Here is a 25,517-nt window from a genome sequence, read left to right as displayed (position 1 = left end):
CATTACTGAAATATGTAAATCACTTTTCTTTCTCTCTCTCGCTCTCTGTGTCTCTCTCTGACTCTCACTCTCTCTCCACAGTCCTGCCTTCCATCACTCCTCCCATCTCTGTGGAGTCCTCAGGCTCTGGTTCCGGGGCCTCTGGGGCGAGTGGATCCTCCGGAGATCTCTCTGGTGATCACTCCGGTGAACTGCCTCATTCCGGGGATCTGTCCGGGTCAGGTGATCTTTCAGGCAGCGGAAGCACAGAGATTCCCAGCGGATCATCTGGTCTGAGTAGTGGAGATGCGTCCGGCTCGGGGCTGAGTGGAGACGGATCAGGAATAATGGTCACTTCAGGGAGGGGCAGTGTTTTATCCGGTTTGGGCTCTGGGGGTCCTCAGGAGGCTGGAGAGGGAATAACGGTCACCTTCTCTTCAGGGAGTGGCAGTGTTTTATCCGGTTTGGGCTCTGGGGGTCCTCAGGAGGCTGGAGAGGGAATCACTGGGATCCTCACCTTCCCCACGGAAATGGGATTGGGAATGTTCAGTGGCAGTGGGTTCCTGTCAGGATCGGGAAGTGGCTCCGGTGTCAGTTCTGAGGAGAGCGGCTCTTCGTCTGACAGCTCCAGCAACTCTGGGGAAAGTGGGGAGTTGTCTGGAATGTCGTCCGGCTCCAGCTCTAGTTCCAGTGAGGAGTTTTCCGGATTTCCCTCAGGATTCTTTCCCTCAGGAGGCTCCAGTGGTCATTCGGGAGAGGAGTCGGGAAGCGGAGACACTCAGGTCCTGCTGATCGATGGTAAACTGGTGGAGGTTTCCACCTCTCACACACACAAAGAGAAGGAGCTGGGTGGAGGGGGCCTGGAATTCAGCGGCTCCGGATCTGGCAGCAGTGGCTCAGGATTCTTCCCGAGTGTGACCTTCTTGGGGTCAGGATTTACCGACCTCACAGGGTCAGCCTCAGGGGAACAGGAGGCCTCAGGGTCTCTCCACTACGGCTCCGGAAGTGGTGATATCAGCGGTTCGGCCTCGGGCAGCAGTGGCTCAGGGTTCTTCCCGAGTGTGACCTTCTTGGGGTCAGGGTTTACCGACCTCACAGGGTCAGCCTCAGGGGAACAGGAGGCCTCGGGGTCTCTCCACTACGGCTCCGGAAGTGGTGATATCAGCGGTTCGGCCTCGGGCAGCAGTGGCTCAGGGTTCTTCCCGAGTGTGACCTTCTTGGGGTCAGGGTTTACCGACCTCACAGGGTCAGCCTCAGGGGAACAGGAGGCCTCGGGGTCTCTCCACTACGGCTCCGGAAGTGGTGATATCAGCGGTTCGGCCTCGGGCAGCAGCGGCTCAGGGTTCTTCCCGGGTGTGACCTTCTTGGGGTCAGGGTTTACCGACCTCACAGGGTCAGCCTCAGGGGAACAGGAGGCCTCGGGGTCTCTCCACTACGGCTCCGGAAGTGGTGATATCAGCAGTTCGGACTCAGGCAGCAGTGGCTCAGGGTTCTTCCCGAGTGTGACCTTCTTGGGGTCAGGGTTTACCGACCTCACGGGGTCAGCCTCAGGAGAACAGGAGGCCTCGGGGTCTCTCCATTACAGCTCCGGAAGTGGTGATATCAGTGGTTCGGCCTCGGGCAGCAGCGGCTCAGGGTTCTTCCCGGGTGTGACCTTCTTGGGGTCAGGGTTTACTGACCTTACGGGGTCAGCCTCAGGGGAACAGGAGGCCTCGGGGTCTCTCCACTACGGCTCCAGAAGTGGTGATAACAGCGGTTCGGACTCGGGCAGCAGTGGCTCAGGGTCCTTCCCGGGTGTGACCTTCTTGGGGTCAGGGTTTACTGACCTCACAGGGTCAGCCTCAGGGGAACAGGAGGCCTCGGGGTCTCTCCACTACGGATACGGTGCGGGAAGAGGTGGATACGCATCAGGGTTCGGAACGTCGGGCTTCCCATCCGGGGACATGTCTGGAATCTCCAGATCCTCCACCAGCGATGAGGAGGACAGCGCTGTCACCTTCCTGACTAATGACTTCATGACAGAGGTTTCCAAGGCGACCACGGTTTCCATGGAGCTGGGGGCTGGGCCAGTGCAGTTCAGTGGGCAGGGAAGTGGGTCCCACACATGGAGCGGTGCTGACCACCCAACCCAGGCCAGCGGTGTCTCATCTGGGGCACACTCTGGAGATCTGCTCCCTGTGGTGCTGTCCTCTCCGCCCAGCAACAGGGAGCTTATGGAGGGCACAGAAGGGCCAGAGGAGGCCATGGCTGAGCTGGGGGAGACCACCAGCGAGTTTTACGTGACCTTTGCCCCCGACCTTGCTCCTGCCGGATTGGCTGCCCCAGCCATCTCCCTGCAGACCCCTGCCGTCATGGAGAAGCCATCCTCAGAGGAGGGTGAGTCAGCACACTTTCAGTCGACTCCATGTTCATTGCTATGGACAGTTAAAAGAACGTTTGTTTGGCTGTTACGTTGTCGAGCCAACAGACTTATTTAAATTATTTAAAGTGGCGTGGTGTTTTTATTGAACAGGCCAATCAGAAAGGTCACCCTATTCCCTATATAGTGCACTAAATAAGAAGTATGGTGCCATTTTGGTGCTAAGGTACACACTGTATTATATTAATCCTAATTGTATTCATGCTTAGGTATCCCTAACCCATGTGACCCTAACCCGTGTGGTGCTGGGTCATGCTCAGTGGAGGATGGTGTTGGGTTGTGCCAGTGTCCGCCCGGGAAAGTGGGAGAAGGGTGCCAGTATGGTGAGTCCTGATGCAAGGGTATCATTATCTCTCATTATCTCTCATAAGACGTCGTCGTTCCTTCGTTCCTAGCAAGGTCTTCGTTCCTAACTCTCTGCACATCTCTCTTTCTGATCCATTCTGACGCCCTCAGAAGTGTTGTAAATGTTTTACTGGAAAGTAACACACCTTAGTAAAGAAAGTTTCTAACAATGCTTTTCTCATCTCTCTACTGTATGCCTGGACATCGGTCCCTCTGTCATGATTAGGGTTGCGAAATTCCGGGAATGGTTTTTCTGAAATCCTGTTTGGAGGATTCCCAGAATCAGAAGGGAATAAGCAGGAAATCCAGATTCCAGGATTTCTGGGAAACCAGGGAATTTATTGAAAGGTTCCTGGAATTTTGCAACCCTCTGTCCCGATGCTACTATCTGATACTGTACATATTCAGACATTTAGCAATATTCTGTAGGCTGTATTTGTTATATTTTTAGATGTGATTCACTAACACTAACAATGCATTTTGTTCCCACTTTTTCCTGTCTTGATGCACTATATATTTTGTGTTGTAGTGTGATGTTTTCTCCTGTTTTGCCTGCACCTGGTTTTGGGTCTCTCGTTCATGTTTGTCAGACAGTCGCGGGCTCTTTGGCGTGTATGTGTGTATTGTGTCCTTGCCTCGAGGTCTCAGGATCTCTCCACAATACTTCTTGATCATGATTCACTCCATCCTGTGTTGTTTTTGTTCTGCTGTTGCCTAGGCTACAGTAAGCCTACCCAACTGGCAAAACCGGTTGAAAGGACGTCATAATGATGCCATTTCAGACAGATTTGTCTGCTGGTTCTATTCTCTTTCCTACTGCATGCCTGCTAACATTTACATTTACATTTAAGTCATTTAGCAGACGCTCTTATCCAGAGCGACTTTGTCTGCTGGTTCTATTCTCTTTCCTACTGCATGCCTGCTAACATTTACATTTACATTTAAGTCATTTAGCAGACGCTCTTATCCAGAGCGACTTACAAATTGGACCTCTGGTACACCTACCAACTTCCTGGTGCATACTGGGTACATGCTGGGTACATACTTGGAACTTCTGCCTATATGAATCTGAACACAAAGCTGCCCTAAGAATTAGAATTACTCTCATCTAGTCATTCTATTTCTATGCGTCTGCCACCCAACAAGTAGCTGATCCAGACTTAACCTTACTTCAGATCTTAATACATTTATATGATAAAGTATCTTTTTTCTAAAGTGTATGAATCAGAAGTTCAACATTTATGAAAAAAAGTAGTCAAATATTGTGGTCTAAAGAAAGGTTAACATGTACAGGAGTGAACATCATTGAGATGATTATTCATCTTCCTTTCAATGATGATCTGACACAGTAAGGCTGGAGTCTGAATCACCATGTTGCAGCATCTCAGACTGTTCCGATTCCATGACTTCCAAGATGTTGTTACCCAGCTCCCCCCTGCCAAGGCAACTGCCCCTTCACCCCCTGAGGCATCAGTCTCACCCCGCCCCCCCCCCCCCTTTTTTGCAGAGGTTGATGTGTGCCATTCCAACCCTTGTTCCAATGGAGCCACCTGTGTGGAAAATGCAGACTCTTACAAATGCTTATGCCTGCCCAGCTACGGAGGGGACCGCTGCGAGATTGGTACGAGGTCGGCTTCAGCTAATGTTTACTAACCAACAACAACCTCTCAAAAACAACAGGAGTCATAAGGATGCAAAGGAAACTGTTATCGCTGGCAGCTTGCATCATAGCAGGGCTGCGTTCAGGAGGACAAATGGCCGAAAACGTTTTTAAATGGAAAACCCCAATTAGGGTTATCATCAGCCAAGTTTGGGTATACTTCCTATATTTCAAAAACGTTTTCTCCTGTTTTGTGCATGCTGAACGTGACCCAGGTGTGGCAGTGAATTATTCTGTCTGCTCCAGAATAAGTTGATTGTAGGCACAGATCTAGGATCAGCTTTCCTGTTGCCAAAACCTTACCATTAGGGGTAAAAACGCAAAACTGACATTAGATCCTTGTGAGCAAACATTTAAGCGGCCCCCTTCTTGACAGAGGAGATCATTAAAAAAAATCTACAATTCATTTCCTGCAATTCTACACATTTTGCTATGGGGTGTATAGAAAATGTTTGAGTTTTAAAGCAAGTTTGCTGAAATTCTGCGCCTTTTGCCATGGGACGGAGAAACTAATTAGCAGTTTTACAGCAACTTTCCTGCAATTGTACACATTTTCCATAGGGTAGAGAGAAATGTTTGCAGTTTTTAATATGATATTTCAGTGAGAGTGACTAACAAAATCAATGGGGGAGCCTCGGTCTGTAATTCAACTATGATTACTACAAGTTTAGATAGCTGGCTGGATTAATTGACCAATAAAATGGTTTGTCTCACACAGGCTAATTGAGTAACTGTCAGTGAATGACATAACAAGATAAACTGTTGCAGCCACATGCAGAAATGGCACCTTGTGTATTCTTTTATTTTACATTTTTTTTACCCCTTTATTTCTCCCTAATTTCGTGGTTTCCAATTGGTAGTTACAGTCTTGTCTCATCGCTGCAACTAACGTACGGACTCGGGAGAGGCGAAGGTCGAGAGCCATGCGTCCTCCGAAACACAACCCAACCAAGCCGCACTGCTTCTTGACACAATGCACATCCAACCCGGAAGCCAGCCGCACCAATGTGTCGGAGGAAACACCATACACCTGGCGACCCGGTCAGCGTGCACTGCGCCCAGCCCACCACAGGAGTCGCTAGTGCGCCTGCCAGCCAAGCCCTCCCTAGCCTCGATGACACTGGGCCAATTGTGCAATGCCCCACGACAGAGCCTGGGGTCGAACCCAGAATCTCTGGTGGCACAGCTAGCACTGCAATGCAGTGCCTTAAGACCACTGCGCCACCCGGGAAGCGCACCTTGTGTATTCTAAGTGTCAACAGTAAGTTAAGACTGATCCGCGGGTGTAAAGTGGTATAGGGGCATCCGTAGTCTAGGGGCAATGTCATCATACTTCTCCCTGTCCTTTACTCAGGACTGTGCTTATATATGGTGGGTGGATTTTCTCAGCCAGGTCTACACACAAAACAAGAGGTTCTGTATAATGCCAAATAAGGGTTATTTGGCTTGCAACCATAGTGGATCCCTTTTTGGTGCTAATAAGAACCTTTTTTTGAAGGTTCTATAAAAAAACATGCTCATAAGGTTCTAAATGGAACCTTTATGGTGCTATAAAAATCATTTCCCCAAGGTTCTATAAAGGATCTATATAGCACCAATAAAGGGTTCCGCTATGGTTAAACCGCCTTTTTGGGGCCACATAGAACCCCATTTTTATGGTTCTTTATAGGACCTTGATGGAGAATAGTTCTATAAAGAACCTTTGTTAGTCTAAAAGGTTCTTTGTAGATCCTTTTGAAGAACCATACATGTTGTTTTATTATATTGTTGAAATTCCTTCTGCGTTATTATTGTTTTAGCTGACACATTGAGGTAGGTGTGCTAGCTCTGGGAGTCACAAAGGAGAGAATTGACAACCACTGATTTAGTAAGTAGTCAAATGTTCTCAATTGACACAAGGTCATTGTCTTTTACAAGACACTGTCACTGGCCATAGTCATATTTAACATGTAATAGCATAACACAACAGATTAGATCAACTGGAATGACACTCACTCACGTTTGTACAAAAAGCTATGCGCAAGCCACGCCCCAAAAGATTCTAATGAATACATTTTAATTTTCGTAAAACTGCAAAGAACCATTGAAGGGCTCAAATGGTTCTTTGAGTCATTATGGTTCCACATAGAACCATCACCCTTCCCAAAGAACCCTTGAGGAACCTTCTTTTCTTAGTGTGTAGTTCTATTGCTGCTCCTAGCAAGCAGGTGTACGGAAGTAGCTGAAGTAGCCATTTTGTGAAATTGTTTAGTCATGTAGGTGTGGTGAAGGAATGAATGAATCCTTGAAGGTTACAGTGAAGGGGAAGAAGGTATTCACCATGTTCTGTAAACAAGTATACAGAGTACATTTCCCTACCGCAACTCTCATTAACTGTTGGGAGAGACTCACTACCGCAACTCTCATTAACTGTTGGGAGAGACTCACTACCGCAACTCTCATTAACTGTTGGGAGAGACTCACTACAGCAACTCTCATTAACTGTTGGGAGAGACTCACTACTCTCATTAACTGTTGGGAGAGACTCACTCTCATTAACTGTTGGGAGAGACTCACTACCGCAACTCTCATTAACTGTTGGGAGAGACTCACTACCGCAACTCTCATTAACTGTTGGGAGAGACTCACTACAGCAACTCTCATTAACTGTTGGGAGAGACTCACTACAGCAACTCTCATTAACTGTTGGGAGAGACTCACTACAGCAACTCTCATTAACTGTTGGGAGAGACTCACTACAGCAACTCTCTGTTGGGATTAACTGTTGGGAGAGACTCACTACAGCAACTCTCATTAACTGTTGGGAGAGACTCACTACCCAACTCTCATTAACTGTTGGGAGAGACTCACTACAGCAACTCTCATTAACTGTTGGGAGAGACTCACTACAGCAACTCTCATTAACTGTTGGGAGAGACTCACTACAGCAACTCTCATTAACTGTTGGGAGAGACTCACTACAGCAACTCTCATTAACTGTTGGGAGAGACTCACTACAGCAACTCTCATTAACTGTTGGGAGAGACTCAACTCTCATTAACTGTTGGGAGAGACTCACTACAGCAACTCTCATTAACTGTTGGGAGAGACTCACTACAGCAACTCTCATTAACTGTTGGGAGAGACTCACTACAGCAACTCATTAACTGTTGGGATTAACTGTTGGGAGAGACTCACTACAGCAACTCTCATTAACTGTTGGGAGAGACTCACTACAGCAACTCTCATTAACTGAGAGACTCACTACAGCAACTCTCATTAACTGTTGGGAGAGACTCACTACCGCAACTCTCATTAACTGTTGGGAGAGACTCACTCAGCAACTCTCATTAACTGTTGGGAGAGACTCACTACAGCAACTCTCATTAACTGTTGGGAGAGACTCACTACAGCAACTCTCATTAACTGTTGGGAGAGACTCACTACAGCAACTCTCATTAACTGTTGGGAGAGACTCACTACAGCAACTCTCATTAACTGTTGGGAGAGACTCACTACAGCAACTCTCATTAACTGTTGGGAGAGACTCACTACAGCAACTCTAACTGTTGGGAGAGACTCACTACAGCAACTCTCATTAACTGTTGGGAGAGACTCACTACAGCAACTCTCATTAACTGTTGGGAGAGACTCACTACAGCAACTCTCATTAACTGTTGGGAGACTCACTACAGACTCATTAACTGTTGGGAGAGACTCACTAGCAACTCTCATTAACTGTTGGGAGAGACTCACTACAGCAACTCTCATTAACTGTTGGGAGAGACTCACTACAGCAACTCTCATTAACTGTTGGGAGAGACTCACTACAGCAACTCTCATTAACTGTTGGGAGAGACTCACTACCGCAACTCTCATTAACTGTTGGGAGACTCACTACAGCAACTCTCATTAACTGTTGGGAGAGACTCACTACAGCAACTCTCATTAACTGTTGGGAGAGACTCACTACCGCAACTCTCATTAACTGTTGGGAGAGACTCACTACAGCAACTCTCATTAACTGTTGGGAGAGACTCACTACAGCAACTCTCATTAACTGTTGGGAGAGACTCACTACAGCAACTCTCATTAACTGTTGGGAGAGACTCACTACAGCAACTCTCATTAACTGTTGGGAGAGACTCACAGCAACTCTCATTAACTGTTGGGAGAGACTCACTACAGCAACTCTCATTAACTGTTGGGAGAGACTCACTACAGCAACTCTCATTAACTGTTGGGAGAGACTCACTACAGCAACTCTCATTAACTGTTGGGAGAGACTCACTACAGCAACTCTCATTAACTGTTGGGAGAGACTCACTACAGCAACTCTCATTAACTGTTGGGAGAGACTCACTACAGCAACTCTCATTAACTGTTGGGAGAGACTCACTACATCTCATTAACTGTTGGGAGACTCACTACAGAACTCATTAACTGTTGGGAGAGACTCAGCAACTCTCATTAACTGTTGGGAGAGACTCACTACAGCAACTCTCATTAACTGTTGGGAGAGACTCACTACAGCAACTCTCATTAACTGTTGGGAGAGACTCACTACAGCAACTCTCATTAACTGTTGGGAGAGACTCACTCTCATTAACTGTTGGGAGCAACTCTCATTAACTGTTGGGAGAGACTCACTACAGCAACTCTCATTAACTGTTGGGAGAGACTCACTACAGCAACTCTCATTAACTGTTGGGAGAGACTCACTACAGCAACTCTCATTAACTGTTGGGAGAGACTCACTACAGCAACTCTCATTAACTGTTGGGAGAGACTCACTACAGCAACTCACTACAGCAACTCTCATTAACTGTTGGGAGAGACTCACTACAGCAACTCTCATTAACTGTTGGGAGAGACTCACTACAGCAACTCTCATTAACTGTTGGGAGAGACTCACTACAGCAACTCTCATTAACTGTTGGGAGAGACTCACTACAGCAACTCTCATTAACTGTTGGGAGAGACTCACTACAGCAACTCTCATTAACTGTTGGGAGAGACTCACTACAGTTCATTAACTGTTGGGAGAGACTCACTACAGCAACTCTCATTAACTGTTGGGAGAGACTCACTACAGCAACTCTCATTAACTGTTGGGAGAGACTCACTACAGCAACTCTCATTAACTGTTGGGAGAGACTCACTACAGCAACTCTCATTAACTGTTGGGAGACTCACTACAGCAACTTGTTGGGAGAGACTCACTACAGCAACTCTCATTAACTGTTGGGAGAGACTCACTACAGCAACTCTCATTAACTGTTGGGAGAGACTCACTCAGCAACTCTCATTAACTGTTGGGAGAGACTCACTACAGCAACTCTCATTAACTGTTGGGAGAGACTCACTACAGCACTACAGCAACTCTCATTAACTGTTGGGAGACTCACTACAGACTCACTAACTGTTGGGAGCAACTCTCATTAACTGTTGGGAGAGACTCACTACAGCAACTCTCATTAACTGTTGGGAGAGACTCACTACAGCAACTCTCATTAACTGTTGGGAGAGACTCACTACAGCAACTCTCATTAACTGTTGGGAGAGACTCACTACAGCAACTCTCATTAACTGTTGGGAGAGACTCACTACAGCAACTCTCATTAACTGTTGGGAGAGACTCACTACAGCAACTCATTAACTGTTGGGAGAGACTCACTAACTGTTGTTGGGAGAGACTCACTACAGCAACTCTCATTAACTGTTGGGAGAGACTCACTACAGCAACTCTCATTAACTGTTGGGAGAGACTCACTACAGCAACTCTCATTAACTGTTGGGAGAGACTCACTACAGGTTGGGAGAGACTCACTACAGCAACTCTCATTAACTGTTGGGAGAGACTCACTACAGCAACTCTCATTAACTGTTGGGAGAGACTCACTACAGCAACTCTCATTAACTGTTGGGAGAGACTCACTACAGCAACTCTCATTAACTGTTGGGAGAGACTCACTACAGCAACTCTCATTAACTGTTGGGAGAGACTCACTACAGCAACTCTCATTAACTGTTGGGAGAGACTCACTCAGCAACTCTCATTAACTGTTGGGAGAGACTCACTACAGCAACTCTCATTAACTGTTGGGAGAGACTCACTACAGCAACTCTGTTGGGAGAGACTCACTACAGCAACTCTCAACTGTTGGGAGAGACTCACTACAGCAACTCTCATTAACTGTTGGGAGAGACTCACTACAGCAACTCTCATTAACTGTTGGGAGAGACTCACTACAGCAACTCTCATTAACTGTTGGGAGGACTCACTACAGAACTCTCATTAACTCACTACAGCAACTCTCATTAACTGTTGGGAGAGACTCACTACAGAGAGACTCACTCACTACAGCAACTCTCATTAACTGTTGGGAGAGACTCACTACAGCAACTCTCATTAACTGTTGGGAGAGACTCACTACAGCAACTCTCATTACCTGTTGGGAGAGACTCACTACAGCAACTCTCATTAACTGTTGGGAGAGACTCACTACAGCAACTCTCATTAACTGTTGGGAGAGACTCACTACAGCAACTCTCATTAACTGTTGGGAGAGACTCACTACAGCAACTCTCATTAACTGTTGGGAGAGACTCACTACAGCAACTCTCATTAACTGTTGGGAGAGACTCACTACAGCAACTCTCATTAACTGTTGGGAGAGACTCACTACAGCAACTCTCATTAACTGTTGGGAGAGACTCACTACAGCAAACTGTTGGGAGAGACTCACTACAGCAACTCTCATTAACTGTTGGGAGAGACTCACTACAGCAACTCTCATTAACTGTTGGGAGAGACTCACTACAGCAACTCTCATTAACTGTTGGGAGAGACTCACTACAGCAACTCTCATTAACTGTTGGGAGAGACTCACTACAGCAACTCTCATTAACTGTTGGGAGAGACTCAACTCTCATTAACTGTTGGGAGAGACTCACTACAGCAACTCTCATTAACTGTTGGGAGAGACTCACTACAGCAACTCTCATTAACTGTTGGGAGAGACTCACTAACATTAACTGCAACTCTCATTAACTGTTGGGAGAGACTCACTACAGCAACTCTCATTAACTGTTGGGAGAGACTCACTACAGCAACTCTCATTAACTGTTGGGAGAGACTCACTACAGCAACTCTCATTAACTGTTGGGAGAGACTCACTACAGCAACTCTCATTAACTGTTGGGAGAGACTCACTACAGCAACTCTCATTAACTGTTGGGAGAGACTCACTACAGCAACTCTCATTAACTGTTGGGAGAGACTCACTACTAGAGACTCACTACAGCAACTCTCATTAACTGCAAGAGACTCACTACAACTCTCATTAACTGTTGGGAGAGACTCACTACAGCAACTCTCATTAACTGTTGGGAGAGACTCACTACAGCAACTCTCATTAACTGTTGGGAGAGACTCACTACAGCAACTCTCATTAACTGTTGGGAGAGACTCACTACAGCAACTCTCATTAACTGTTGGGAGAGACTCACTACCGCAACTCTCATTAACTGTTGGGAGAGACTCACTACAGCAACTCTCATTAACTGTTGGGAGAGACTCACTACAGAAACCTTCATTAACTGTTGGGAGAGACTCACTACAGCAACTCTCATTAACTGTTGGGAGAGACTCACTACAGCAACTCTCATTAACTGTTGGGAGAGACTCACTACAGCAACTCTCATTAACTGTTGGGAGAGACTCACTACAGCAACTCTCATTAACTGTTGGGAGAGACTCACTACAGCAACTCTCATTAACTGTTGGGAGAGACTCACTACAGCAACTCTCATTAACTGTTGGGAGAGACTCACTACAGCAACTCTCATTAACTGTTGGGAGAGACTCACTACAGCAACTCTCATTAACTGTTGGGAGAGACTCACTCATCTCATTAACTGTTGGGAGAGACTCACTACAGCAACTCTCATTAACTGTTGGGAGACTCACTACATCTCATTAACTGTTGGGAGAGACTCACTACAGCAACTCTCATTAACTGTTGGGAGAGACTCACTACAGCAACTCTCATTAACTGTTGGGAGAGACTCACTACAGCAACTCTCATTAACTGTTGGGAGAGACTCACTGTTGGGACACAACTCTCATTAACTGTTGGGAGAGACTCACTACAGCAACTCTCATTAACTGTTGGGAGAGACTCACTTAAACTCTCATTAACTGTTGGGAGAGACTCACTACAGCAACTCTCATTAACTGTTGGGAGAGACTCACTGTTGGGACAGCAACTCTCATTAACTGTTGGGAGAGACTCACTACAGTCTCATTAACTGTTGGGAGAGACTCACTACAGCAACTCTCATTAACTGTTGGGAGAGACTCACTACAGCAACTCTCATTAACTGTTGGGAGAGACTCACTACAGCAACTCTCATTAACTGTTGGGAGAGACTCACTACAGCAACTCTCATTAACTGTTGGGAGAGACTCACTACAGCAACTCTCATTAACTGTTGGGAGAGACTCACTACAGGTTGGGAGAGACTCACTACAGCAACTCTCATTAACTGTTGGGAGAGACTCACTAACTCTCATTAACTGTTGGGAGAGACTCACTACAGCAACTCTCATTAACTGTTGGGAGAGACTCATTAACTGTTGGGAGAGACTCAGCAACTCTCATTAACTGTTGGGAGAGACTCACTACAGCAACTCTCATTAACTGTTGGGAGAGACTCACTACAGCAACTCTCATTAACTGTTGGGAGAGACTCACTACAGCAACTCTCATTAACTGTTGGGAGAGACTCACTACAGCAACTCTCATTAACTGTTGGGAGAGACTCACTACAGCAACTCTCATTAACTGTTGGGAGAGACTCACTACAGCAACTCTCATTAACTGTTGGGAGAGACTCACTCTCATTAAGCAACTCTCATTAACTGTTGGGAGAGACTCACTACAGCAACTCTCATTAACTGTTGGGAGAGACTCACTCAGCAACTCTCATTAACTGTTGGGAGAGACTCACTACACAACTCTCATTAACTGTTGGGAGAGACTCTCATTAACTGTTGGGAGAGACTCACTACAGCAACTCTCATTAACTGTTGGGAGAGACTCACTACAGCAACTCTCATTAACTGTTGGGAGAGACTCACTACAGCAACTCTCATTAACTGTTGGGAGAGACTCACTACAGCAACTCTCATTAACTGGAGAGACTCACTACAGCAACTCTCATTAACTGTTGGGAGAGACTCACTACAGCAACTCTCATTAACTGTTGGGAGAGACTCACTACAGCAACTCTCATTAACTGTTGGGAGAGACTCACTACAGCAACTCTCATTAACTGTTGGGAGAGACTCACTACAGCAACTCTCATTAACTGTTGGGAGAGACTCACTACAGCAACTCTCATTAACTGTTGGGAGAGACTCACTACAGCAACTCTCATTAACTGTTGGGAGAGACTCACTACAGCAACTCTCATTAACTGTTGGGAGAGACTCACTACAGCAACTCTCATTAACTGTTGGGAGAGACTCACTACAGCAACTCTCATTAACTGTTGGGAGAGACTCACTACAGCAACTCTCATTAACTGTTGGGAGAGACTCACTACAGCAACTCTCATTAACTGTTGGGAGAGACTCACTACAGCAACTCTCATTAACTGTTGGGAGAGACTCACTACAGCAACTCTCATTAACTGTTGGGAGAGACTCACTACAGCAACTCTCATTAACTGTTGGGAGAGACTCACTACAGCAACTCTCATTAACTGTTGGGAGAGACTCACTACAAACTCTCATTAACTGTTGGGAGAGACTCACTACAGCAACTCTCATTAACTGTTGGGAGAGACTCACTACAGCAACTCTCATTAACTGTTGGGAGAGACTCACTACAGCAACTCTCATTAACTGTTGGGAGAGACTCACTACAGCAACTCTCATTAACTGTTGGGAGAGACTCACTACAGCAACTCTCATTAACTGTTGGGAGAGACTCACTACAGAACTCTCATTAACTGTTGGGAGAGACTCACTACAGCAACTCTCATTAACTGTTGGGAGAGACTCACTTAACTCTCATTAACTGTTGGGAGAGACTCACTACAGCAACTCATTAACTGTTGGGAGAGACTCACTACAGCAACTCTCATTAACTGTTGGGAGAGACTCACTACAGCAACTCTCATTAACTGTTGGGAGAGACTCACTACTGTTGGGAGAGACTCATTAAACTGTTGGGAGAGACTCACTACAGCAACTCTCATTAACTGTTGGGAGAGACTCACTACAGCAACTCTCATTAACTGTTGGGAGAGACTCACTACAGCAACTCTCATTAACTGTTGGGAGAGACTCACTACAGCAACTCTCATTAACTGTTGGGAGAGACTGCAACTCTCATTAACTGTTGGGAGAGACTCACTACAGCAACTCTCATTAACTGTTGGGAGAGACTCACTACAGCAACTCTCATTAACTGTTGGGAGAGACTCACTACAGCAACTCTCATTAACTGTTGGGAGAGACTCACTACAGCAACTCTCATTAACTGTTGGGAGAGACTCACTACAGCAACTCTCATTAACTGTTGGGAGAGACTCACTACAGCAACTCTCATTAACTGTTGGGAGAGACTCACTACAGCAACTCTCATTAACTGTTGGGAGAGACTCACTACAGCAACTCTCATTAACTGTTGGGAGAGACTCACTACAGCAACTCTCATTAACTGTTGGGAGAGACTCACTACAGCAACTCTCATTAACTGTTGGGAGAGACTCACTCATCTCATTAACTGTTGGGAGAGACTCACTACAGCAACTCTCATTAACTGTTGGGAGAGACTCACTACAGCAACTCTCATTAACTGTTGGGAGAGACTCACTACAGCAACTCTCATTAACTGTTGGGAGAGACTCACTACAGCAACTCTCATTAACTGTTGGGAGAGACTCACTACAGCAACTCTCATTAACTGTTGGGAGAGACTCACTAACTCTCATTAACTGTTGGGAGAGACTCACTACAGCAACTCTCATTAACTGTTGGGAGAGACTCACTACAGCAACTCTCATTAACTGTTGGGAGAGACTCACTACAGCAACTCTCATTAACTGTTGGGAGAGACTCACTACAGCAACTCTCATTAACTGTTGGGAGAGACTCACTACAGCAACTCTCATTAACTGTTGGGAGAGACTCACTACAGCAACTCTCATTAACTGTTGGGAGAGACTCACTACAGCAACTCTCATTAACTGTTGGGAGAGACTCACTACAGCAACTCTCACTACAGCAACTCTCATTAACTGTTGGGAGAGACTCACTACAGCAACTCTCATTAACTGTTGGGAGAGACTCACTACAGCAACTCTCATTAACTGTTGGGAGAGACTCACTACAGCAACTCTCATTAACTGTTGGGAGAGACTCACTACAGCAACTCTCATTAACTGTTGGGAGAGACTCACTACAGCAACTCTCATTAACTGTTGGGAGAGACTCACTCAACTCTCATTAACTGTTGGGAGAGACTCACTACAGCAACTCTCATTAACTGTTGGGAGAGACTCACTACAGCAACTCTCATTAACTGTTGGGAGAGACTCACTACAGCAACTCTCATTAACTGTTGGGAGAGACTCACTACAGCAACTCTCATTAACTGTTGGGAGAGACTCACTACAGCAACTCTCATTAACTGTTGGGAGAGACTCACTACAGCAAACTGTTGGGAGAGACTCATTAACTGTTGGGAGAGACTCACTACAGCAACTCTCATTAACTGTTGGGAGAGACTCACTACAGCAACTCTCATTAACTGTTGGGAGAGACTCACTAACAACTCTCATTAACTGTTGGGAGAGACTCACTACAGCAACTCTCATTAACTGTTGGGAGAGACTCACTACAGCAACTCTCATTAACTGTTGGGAGAGACTCACTACAGCAACTCTCATTAACTGTTGGGAGAGACTCACTACAGCAACTCTCATTAACTGTTGGGAGAGACTCACTACAGCAACTCTCATTAACTGTTGGGAGAGACTCACTACAGCAACTCTCATTAACTGTTGGGAGAGACTCACTATTAACTGCAACTCTCATTAACTGTTGGGAGAGACTCACTACCGCAACTCTCATTAACTGTTGGGAGAGACTCACTACAGCAACTCTCATTAACTGAGAGACTCACTACAGCAACTCTCATTAACTGTTGGGAGAGACTCACTACAGCAACTCTCATTAACTGTTGGGAGAGACTCACTACCGCAACTCTCATTAACTGTTGGGAGAGACTCACTACCGCAACTCTCATCATTAACTGTTGGGAGAGACTCACTACAGCAACTCTCATTAACTGTTGGGAGAGACTCACTACAGCAACTCTCATTAACTGTTGGGAGAGACTCACTACAACTCTCATTAACTGTTGGGAGAGACTCACTACAACTTATTAACTGTTGGGAGAGACTCACTACAGCAACTCTCATTAACTGTTGGGAGAGACTCACTACAGCAACTCTCATTAACTGTTGGGAGAGACTCACTACCGCAACTCTCATTAACTGTTGGGAGAGACTCACTACCGCAACTCTCATTAACTGTTGGGAGAGACTCACTACAGCAACTCTCATTAACTGTTGGGAGAGACTCACTACAGCAACTCATTAACTGTTGGGAGAGACTCACTACCGCAACTCATTAACTGTTGGGAGAGACTCACTACCGCAACTCTCATTAACTGTTGGGAGAGACTCACTACAGCAACTCTCATTAACTGTTGGGAGAGACTCACTACCGCAACTCTCATTAACTGTTGGGAGAGACTCACTACAGCAACTCTCATTAACTGTTGGGAGAGACTCACTACAACTCTCATTAACTGTTGGGAGAGACTCACTACCGCAACTCTCATTAACTGTTGGGAGAGACTCACTACAGCAACTCTCATTAACTGTTGGGAGAGACTCACTCATTCATTAACTGTTGGGAGAGACTCACTACTCACTACCAACTCTCATTAACTGTTGTTGGGAGAGACTCACTACAGCAACTCTCATTAACTGTTGGGAGAGACTCACTACAGCAACTCTCATTAACTGTTGGGAGAGACTCAACTCTCATTAACTGTTGGGAGAGACTCACTACCGCAACTCTCATTAACTGTTGGGAGAGACTCACTACAGCAACTCATTAACTGTTGGGAGAGACTCACTATTAACTGTTGGGAGAGACTCACAAACTCTCATTAACTGTTGGGAGAGACTCACTACCGCAACTCTCATTAACTGTTGGGAGAGACTCACTACCGCAACTCTCATTAACTGTTGGGAGAGACTCACTACAGCAACTCTCATTAACTGTTGGGAGAGACTCACTACAGCAACTCTCATTAACTGTTGGGAGAGACTCACTACCGCAACTCTCATTAACTGTTGGGAGAGACTCACTACCGCAACTCTCATTAACTGTTGGGAGAGACTCACTACCGCAACTCTCATTAACTGTTGGGAGAGACTCACTACCGCAACTCTCATTAACTGTTGGGAGAGACTCACTACAGCAACTCTCATTAACTGTTGGGAGAGACTCACTACCGCAACTCTCATTAACTGTTGGGAGAGACTCACTACCGCAGAGACTCTCATCTAACTGTTGGGAGACTCACTACCGCAACTCTCATTAACTGTTGGGAGAGACTCACTCTCATTAACTGTTGGGAGAGACTCACTACAGAAACCTTCATTAACTGTTGGGAGAGACTCAACTGTTGGGAGAGACTCACTACAGCAACTCTCATTAACTGTTGGGAGAGACTCACTACAGAAAGACTCACTCAGAAACTCTCATTAACTGTTGGGAGAGACAGAAACTCTCATTAACTGTTGGGAGAGACTCACTACAGAAACTCTCATTAACTGTTGGGAGAGACTCACTACAGAAACTCTCATTAACTGTTGGGAGAGACTCACTACAGAAACTCTCATTAACTGTTGGGAGAGACTCACTACAGAAACTCTCATTAACTGTTGGGAGAGACTCACTACAGAAACTCTCATTAACTGTTGGGAGAGACTCACTACAGAAACTCTCATTAACTGTTGGGAACTCTCATTAACTGTTGGGAGAGACTCACTACAGAAACTCTCATTAACTGTTGGGAGAGACTCACTACAGAAACTCTAACTGTTGGGAGAGACTCACTACAGAAACTCTCATTAACTGTTGGGAGAGACTCACTACATAAACTCTAACTGTTGGGAGAGACTCACTACAGAAACTCTCATTAACTGTTGGGAGAGACTCACTACAGAAACTCTCATTAACTGTTGGGAGAGACTCACTACAGAAACTCTCATTAACTGTTGGGAGAGACTCACTACAGAAACTCTCATTAACTGTTGGGAGAGACTCACTACAGAAACTCTAACTGTTGGGAGAGACTCACTACAGAAACTCTCATTAACTGTTGGGAGAGACTCACTACATAAACTCTAACTGTTGGGAGAGACTCACTACAGAAACTCTCATTAACTGTTGGGAGAGACTCACTACAGAAACTCTCATTAACTGTTGGGAGAGACTCACTACAGAAACTCTCATTAACTGTTGGGAGATACTCACTAGGCTGACTTGTTAAATTATTTGTTGTATATTTAAAGTATCACAACCAATTATTATTTAGTTAAAGACTACCGTGTGCTAATTTTCCAGGTGTTTTGTGTTTGTGCTTTAATTTTTAAAACACAAATGCATTATAGAAAGAACCATTTTCTGCACTTCACCAAACCCTGTAATTGTGGGTTAAATGGATGCTTGATGGATGTTTCACCCATTCCAAAAAATGTCATATCCCTCAAAGTGTTGCCAGTCTTCTCAAGCAGTGAATCAAGTTGATAGTTAATAGGTCCTGGAAAATGCAGTATTTTCACCAATGTGCAGTAATATTTATCACACCATAGGTTGGACTGAAAGAAATCAATGATTATAGTTGGACTAATAATGGAGCATAGAAAAATGGCAGCAGTTCTAGAACAAACACAGCCTCCATAAAACCTCTATGGTGTCATATGTGGTGTTGATCAGTATTCCCTCCTATCTAATGTAAATGTGTTTGAGTGTCTGTAATAAACCGGGCTTCTCCGGGGTCTGGTAGCCTCTGCCTCATTATCGCTCCCTGCTGTTGACGACACAGATGAGCAGGATTGTGAGGAGGGGTGGACTAAGTTTCAGGGCAACTGTTACCTGCACTTCCCCGAGAGAGAGACCTGGCTGCAGGCCGAGCAGCGCTGCCGAGACCTCAGCTCTCACCTGGTCAGCATCATCACCCCAGAGGAACAGCACTTTGTCAACTGTGAGTAGAGGCCTGTGTGTGTGTGTGTGTGTGTGTGTGTGTGTGTGTGTGTGTGTGTGTGTGTGTGTGTGTGTGTGTGTGTGTGTGTGTGTGTGTGTGTGTGTGTGTGTGTGTGTGTGTGTGTGTGTGTGTGTGTGTGTGTGTGTGTGTGTGTGTGTGTGAGAGAGAGAGAGAGAGAGAGAGAGAGAGAGAGAGAGAGAGAGAGAATATCCCTTCATTCTTTCCCCCCCTCCAGCCAACGGCCAGGACTACCAGTGGATTGGGCTCAATGACAAGACCGTGGAGAATGACTTCCGCTGGATAGACGGCACACCACTGGTGAGTCAGGCAGACAGACGCAGTACAGAGGAAGTGGGTTAGCACAGAACTTAGTCCCCACTCAGAGTGCTCTCCCCCAGTGGTTCCCAACATTTCCTTTCCCGGGACCACCAGATCACCGACTGTTGCCTACCACATTCAAACACTGTTCATACTGTACCTGTCCATTCATACACTGTTCATACTGTACCTGTCCATTCATACACTGTTCATACTGTACCTGTCCATTCATACACTGTTCATACTGTACCTGTCCATTCATACACTGTTCATACTGTACCTGTCCATTCATACACTGTTCGTACTGTACCTGTACTTCATACACTGTTCATACTGTACCTGTCCACATTCATTCACACTGTTCGTACTGTACCTGTCCATTCATACACTGTTCGTACTGTACCTGTCCATTCATACACTGTTCATACTGTACCTGTCCATTCATACACTGTTCATACTGTTCACCTGTCCATTCATACACTGTTCATACTGTATTCATACACCTGTACATTCATACATACACTGTTCATACTGTTCATACCTGTACATACACTGTTCATACTGTACCTGTTTCATACACTGTTCATACTGTACCTGTCCATTCATACACTGTTCATACTGTACCTGTCCATTCATACACTGTTCATACTGTACCTGTCATTCATACACTGTTCTGTACCTGTACATTCATACACTGTTCACACTGTACCTGTCCATTCATACACTGTTCGTACTGTACCTGTACATTCATACTTTGTTCATACTGTACCTGTATATTCTGATCTGCATGCCATAGACTACTTACTTACTCTCCTGATTTCTGGGTTTTGTACATTGAAAACAAGAAACCAACAGAAACATAAATGGTCTTTGTAACTTCCTACCAATGTTGCTCTCTACTCCCCTCAGCAATTTGAGAACTGGCGGCCGAACCAGCCGGATAACTACTTTAACTCTGGAGAAGACTGTGTGGTGATGATCTGGCATGAGAACGGCCAATGGAACGACGTTCCCTGCAACTACCACCTGCCCTTCACCTGCAAGACTGGCCCAGGTACGTATGGGTCAGGGGTTAGGGTTCAAGAATTGTGTTTTAGTGTCTGGATGGGCACTGGTAAATGTTTTCTTAAAAACTAATTTTACTGTACCTTCGCCATCATTATGTGTGGTTATCTTATACCTGTGTTGGTGTTACAACTCATTCATGTTTTATAAACTCGTTAGGCAGGTACCCTTCAAAATAAATTGCTACCAATAAATATCATCAGTTGTAATTTGATGGATTGATTGATTTGTCGATTGATTGATTTACTGATCATTGTTCCTCAGTATACTGTGGCGCACCGCCAGAGGTGGAGAATGCCAAGATGTTTGGCAGCAGGCGGGAGCAGTATACGGTGGGGTCCATCATCCGCTACCAGTGTAACCCAGGCCTCCTACAGCGCCACCTGCCTGTGGTGCGCTGCATGGCAGACGGACAGTGGGAGAAGCCACAGGTGGAATGCCTGGGCGGTGAGTAGTGCACACTCTTTTACTCTTTCAACACTCTATAAACATACCTGTAGGTTAGTCCCACATTGACACACTTCCAATTCTCGTTAAGAACTCTGCTATTGAAATGATCGTTAGAAAGGTGGAAATCGAGGTTCCTTGTAGGTTGATGAAAATGTCACTGTATTTTTCAGTTGAAGCTTTACATTATTGTAATGTTGTCTGATGCTATGAAATTACCTTTGAATCATTGAAGGTAATGTATGAATCATTGAAGGTAATGTATGAATCATTGGAGGTAATGTATGAATCTATGAAGATAATGTTTGTTTCTCTTGCCAACAGCAGTGCCCTCCCCCAGTAACAGAATACAGCGCAGATCGATCAGAAGGCGAGGAGAACCAACCAGCAGCAAACGTCACTAAGCAGGGAAGATTAAAGAAGATCTCTTGAAGATAATTATTTTATAAGAACATTTACAGAACACAGAAGCCATTTTCTAACTTACTAACGAGGTTTGAATGTTTGAAGTACCCACCTTGTACATAAGACCAAATCAACTTTGAGCAGTAACATTGTCTTTTCAGTTTGTCACTCTCTGACTATTTAAAAAAAAAGTATGAATTAAGCCATTATGTAATTGTATGTTTTTGTCATTCTTGTCCCAAAATAATGACATGTGTTCATTATATATAAGAGTTGTTTATTGTTTGGAGTTTTATTGTTATTATTAATATAATTTTTGGTTTTGGTGGATTGTGATGCCGTTGATAAGGTGTGAGTTGTTGCTAAAATACTTTGTCCATGTCGCTAACTAGACTGGATTATGGAGACATGGTGTAGGGTGAAGTTTCCGCTAGACACTGATCTTGGGTCAGTTTTACTTTTCCTCCACTAATGGTTAAGATGAGGGTTGGTGGAGGGGAAGCTGATCCTAACTCTGTACCTAGGGGAAACTTCACCCCTGTTCTAGATCTTTGCCAAACCAGACAGTGTGTGTTAGACTGTACCACCCAGAGGTAAACACCCAATCTGGCCAGACGGTATTTAGTGGGGGTTTGGCACGTTGCTATGAGCCAAGCAGAGGCTTGGTGAAATTCACCCATTGAGGAGATACTAGACAGTCAGAAGTATGTTTGTATTCTGGAGGTGCCTACATAATATACACTCACTATGGGAGATGGATATATGTCTAATAATCCATGAAGGACTGTGAATTTGATAGAAAAAGTCTATTGAGTTACTTTTGAGCGCTGTTAGCCTAGCAATGTTAGCCTAGCAATGTTAGCCTAGCAATGTTAGCCTAGCAATGTCCGGTTGTAGCAATGATAAGCAAGATGAGGTAAAGGGGATGAGATCTTGTGCATGTATCCACCAAACAAGCATTTATGAGTCACCAAATGATCACCTATCTTTAAAATAGTAGATGCTAAAGGGGAAAACAATATCTATAATTGTCAGATGTCTTCATACATCAAAAGTGGTGTTGTGTAAAACCGAGAAATCTTTTACGCTTCAATGAATAAACATGTCTGACGAGTTTTGATTTTGGGGTGAACGATCGCTTTCACCTTTTACTGCAGTGGGCTAAATCAGGGTCACATAAATCTACTTTGAAACAAAAGTATCCACCTCACACACATGGTTATGGGCTTAAAAGAAATAAGACACCTGTACCATGTCACATATAGAGTTGAAATGTATTAAATGTTGAGTTTGAATCCCAATATTACACTTTATATACATCACAGAAAACTGAAATATAACAAAACCGTCTGACATAGAAAACAGTTGTTCAAAATAATGCTTATTAATTATGAAATTATGAAAAATATTAATAACATTCCACCCATGAGGCCACTAGGTCATTTGACTGCAGGAAAGGGCTATGGGAGGGGATAATAAGGGAGATATTATTTATTTAATCTCTAAGTCATAAAGAGAAAGCTAGCGAAGCCGACACAGCAGGCTACTGTGTCCGTCTGTATTTCAAACCTACATAATTTGTTTAGAGCAGAAGGGAGACGGAGTGCCTGATGTGAATAATACACAGCAATGTTAGAATCTCTGCCTGCCACACTGGAGAGGCAACATCATGCGATCTACTGAGGCTGCCCTAAAATAAGAGAGTGAAAGAGGACTCAACTTCTCAAATAAGAGAGAGAGAGGACTCAACTTCTCAAATAAGAGAGAGAGAGAGGACTCAACTTCTCAAATAAGAGAGAGAGAGAGGACTCAACTTCTCAAATAAGAGAGAGAGAGGACTCAACTTCTCAAATAAGAGAGAGAGAGAGAGGACTCAACTTCTCAAATAAGAGAGAGAGAGAGGACTCAACTTCTCAAATAAGAGAGAGGACTCAACTTCTTAAATAAGAGAGAGAGAGGACTCAACTTCTCAAATAAGAGAGAGAGAGACTCAACTTCTCAAATAAGAGAGAGAGAGAGGACTCAACTTCTCAAATAAGAGAGAGGGACTCAACTTCTCTCTCAGGTTCAGTAGTGACACGGAAGAATAAAAAAACAACAGGCTTGGAGTCAATTCTATTTAAATTTCAGTCAGTTAATTCATTGAAATTCACTGTATTTATTTCCTGAGGGGATTGGAATTTAATCGGAATCGACCCCTTGGTTTTTCAACAATGTTGTTGGCCTAAACAGGACCAAACGGATGAATGTCATTGGTCAGTTTGACACTTTCGTCGTCTCACACAAGGCTGTGCAGTGCATAGCAACTCCATGGGATCAGTTTTATTAACAACTGCAGTAACTTTCAGATCAAATGTTTCTCTTCATTGTCTGTTTTGTTTCACAGAAAAACCTCAGCGGACACATTTATTTCAACTCCAGATCCATCGCCATTTTAATCGCTTGTAGTCCTTCAGTTTTGTATTGTATGCATAACCTGCTGTTATATCTGATGAAGATGCTTCATTCATTGTTTATGTTTACAGGAGGCTGTGCCTCCTCCTTCAACACGCCGTCATATGTCTTGCCGGCCAAAAGCTTCACCTGTAATCATAAACCATATACCAATCAAAGAGATGATGGAGAGGTTCCACAAAGAACAGGCTTAAAGCAATTCAATACCTGGAACTTCCGATGACAGAAGTGTCATTTAAAGTTACACACACCATCATGTTTTACTGTACCCCTGCAGGGCTGAAAGTATTAAGAGCTTTTAGAAGATAATAACACAATGCCAGGTCTAGTGTATAGAATCAAAAGGACATAAATGCCTCCTGGCATTGCTGAGGGATGATTGTCTCCAAAGCAGCTGAAGCAACTTGACAAAGGGACATAGAGCAGTGTTTAGCAACCTTTTACTACCAGTGATTGGCAAACTATGACACCCTTGACAACTAACCGCCTGAGGGACCTGTCAGTAACATCCCTGGGAAAGGTGCCGGTCCACGGACCAGAGGTTGAGAAACACTGGTGTACAGCACTCCTGCAACTCCCCCGACCCTGCCATCTGTTTAGGGTTGTGTACTGTAGGCACAAAACAGGAGCAAAGGGTTCTGAAATGGACACGGGATCAGTTACCTGAACACTTCTGTTTTCTTCTGTTTCCCACTAGGCACTAACTGGTTGAATCAACGTTGTTTCCATGTCATTTTAACAGCAAAGATCTATGTGATGACATTGAATCAATGTGGAGAACTGATTGGATTTGCAAAAAGTGATCAATGTAAAGGATTTCGGATATAATTGTCTTTTTTTCACCTAACTTTTATCCTAAATCCAATGAGAAGGTTAGCATGTTTGTTGATTTGACTTTGAGTTCACGTTAGTTGACAGTCAAAACTAGATGTTGAACTGACGTCTGTGTCCAGTGGGTTGGTGAGAGCGACTGACCCTGTGCATGAACAGGCCCAATAAACCACACACTGAGAACATCATGAGTAGAGGTGGAGAGGTTCTAGTCTTATGGAGCTGGACAGAATGTACCCAAATGTGCCTGAAA

The 25,517-nt window shown here is 44.7% G+C and overlaps 1 protein-coding gene across 3 annotated transcripts in view; it reads left to right on the top strand.

Moving 5' to 3' along the window:
- LOC124017830 (aggrecan core protein-like) overlaps window positions 1-24,032 on the top strand; it is a 47,591-nt gene extending 23,559 nt beyond the window's left edge. The window contains exons 13-20 of one of the 3 annotated variants that reach the window (XM_046333063.1): window positions 82-2,355; window positions 2,608-2,721; window positions 4,251-4,364; window positions 19,586-19,744; window positions 19,980-20,062; window positions 20,972-21,116; window positions 21,392-21,574; window positions 21,902-24,032. In XM_046333063.1, the coding sequence (XP_046189019.1) occupies window positions 82-2,355; window positions 2,608-2,721; window positions 4,251-4,364; window positions 19,586-19,744; window positions 19,980-20,062; window positions 20,972-21,116; window positions 21,392-21,574; window positions 21,902-21,978 (3,149 nt within the window). In that variant the 3' untranslated portion in view covers window positions 21,979-24,032. Of the gene's footprint in view, window positions 1-81; window positions 2,356-2,607; window positions 2,722-4,250; window positions 4,365-19,585; window positions 19,745-19,979; window positions 20,063-20,971; window positions 21,117-21,391; window positions 21,575-21,898 lie in introns of all 3 variants that reach the window. The other 2 variants (XM_046333062.1, XM_046333064.1) reach the window with 2 other exon arrangements.
- The last annotated feature ends 1,485 nt before the right edge of the window (window positions 24,033-25,517 follow it).

The sequence above is a fragment of the Oncorhynchus gorbuscha genome, unplaced genomic scaffold (assembly GCF_021184085.1).
Source record: "Oncorhynchus gorbuscha isolate QuinsamMale2020 ecotype Even-year unplaced genomic scaffold, OgorEven_v1.0 Un_scaffold_333, whole genome shotgun sequence".
Taxonomy (NCBI): domain Eukaryota; kingdom Metazoa; phylum Chordata; class Actinopteri; order Salmoniformes; family Salmonidae; genus Oncorhynchus; species Oncorhynchus gorbuscha.
The sequence above is the reverse complement of the archived record's forward strand: the minus strand, read 5'-3'. Positions and strand labels throughout refer to the sequence as shown.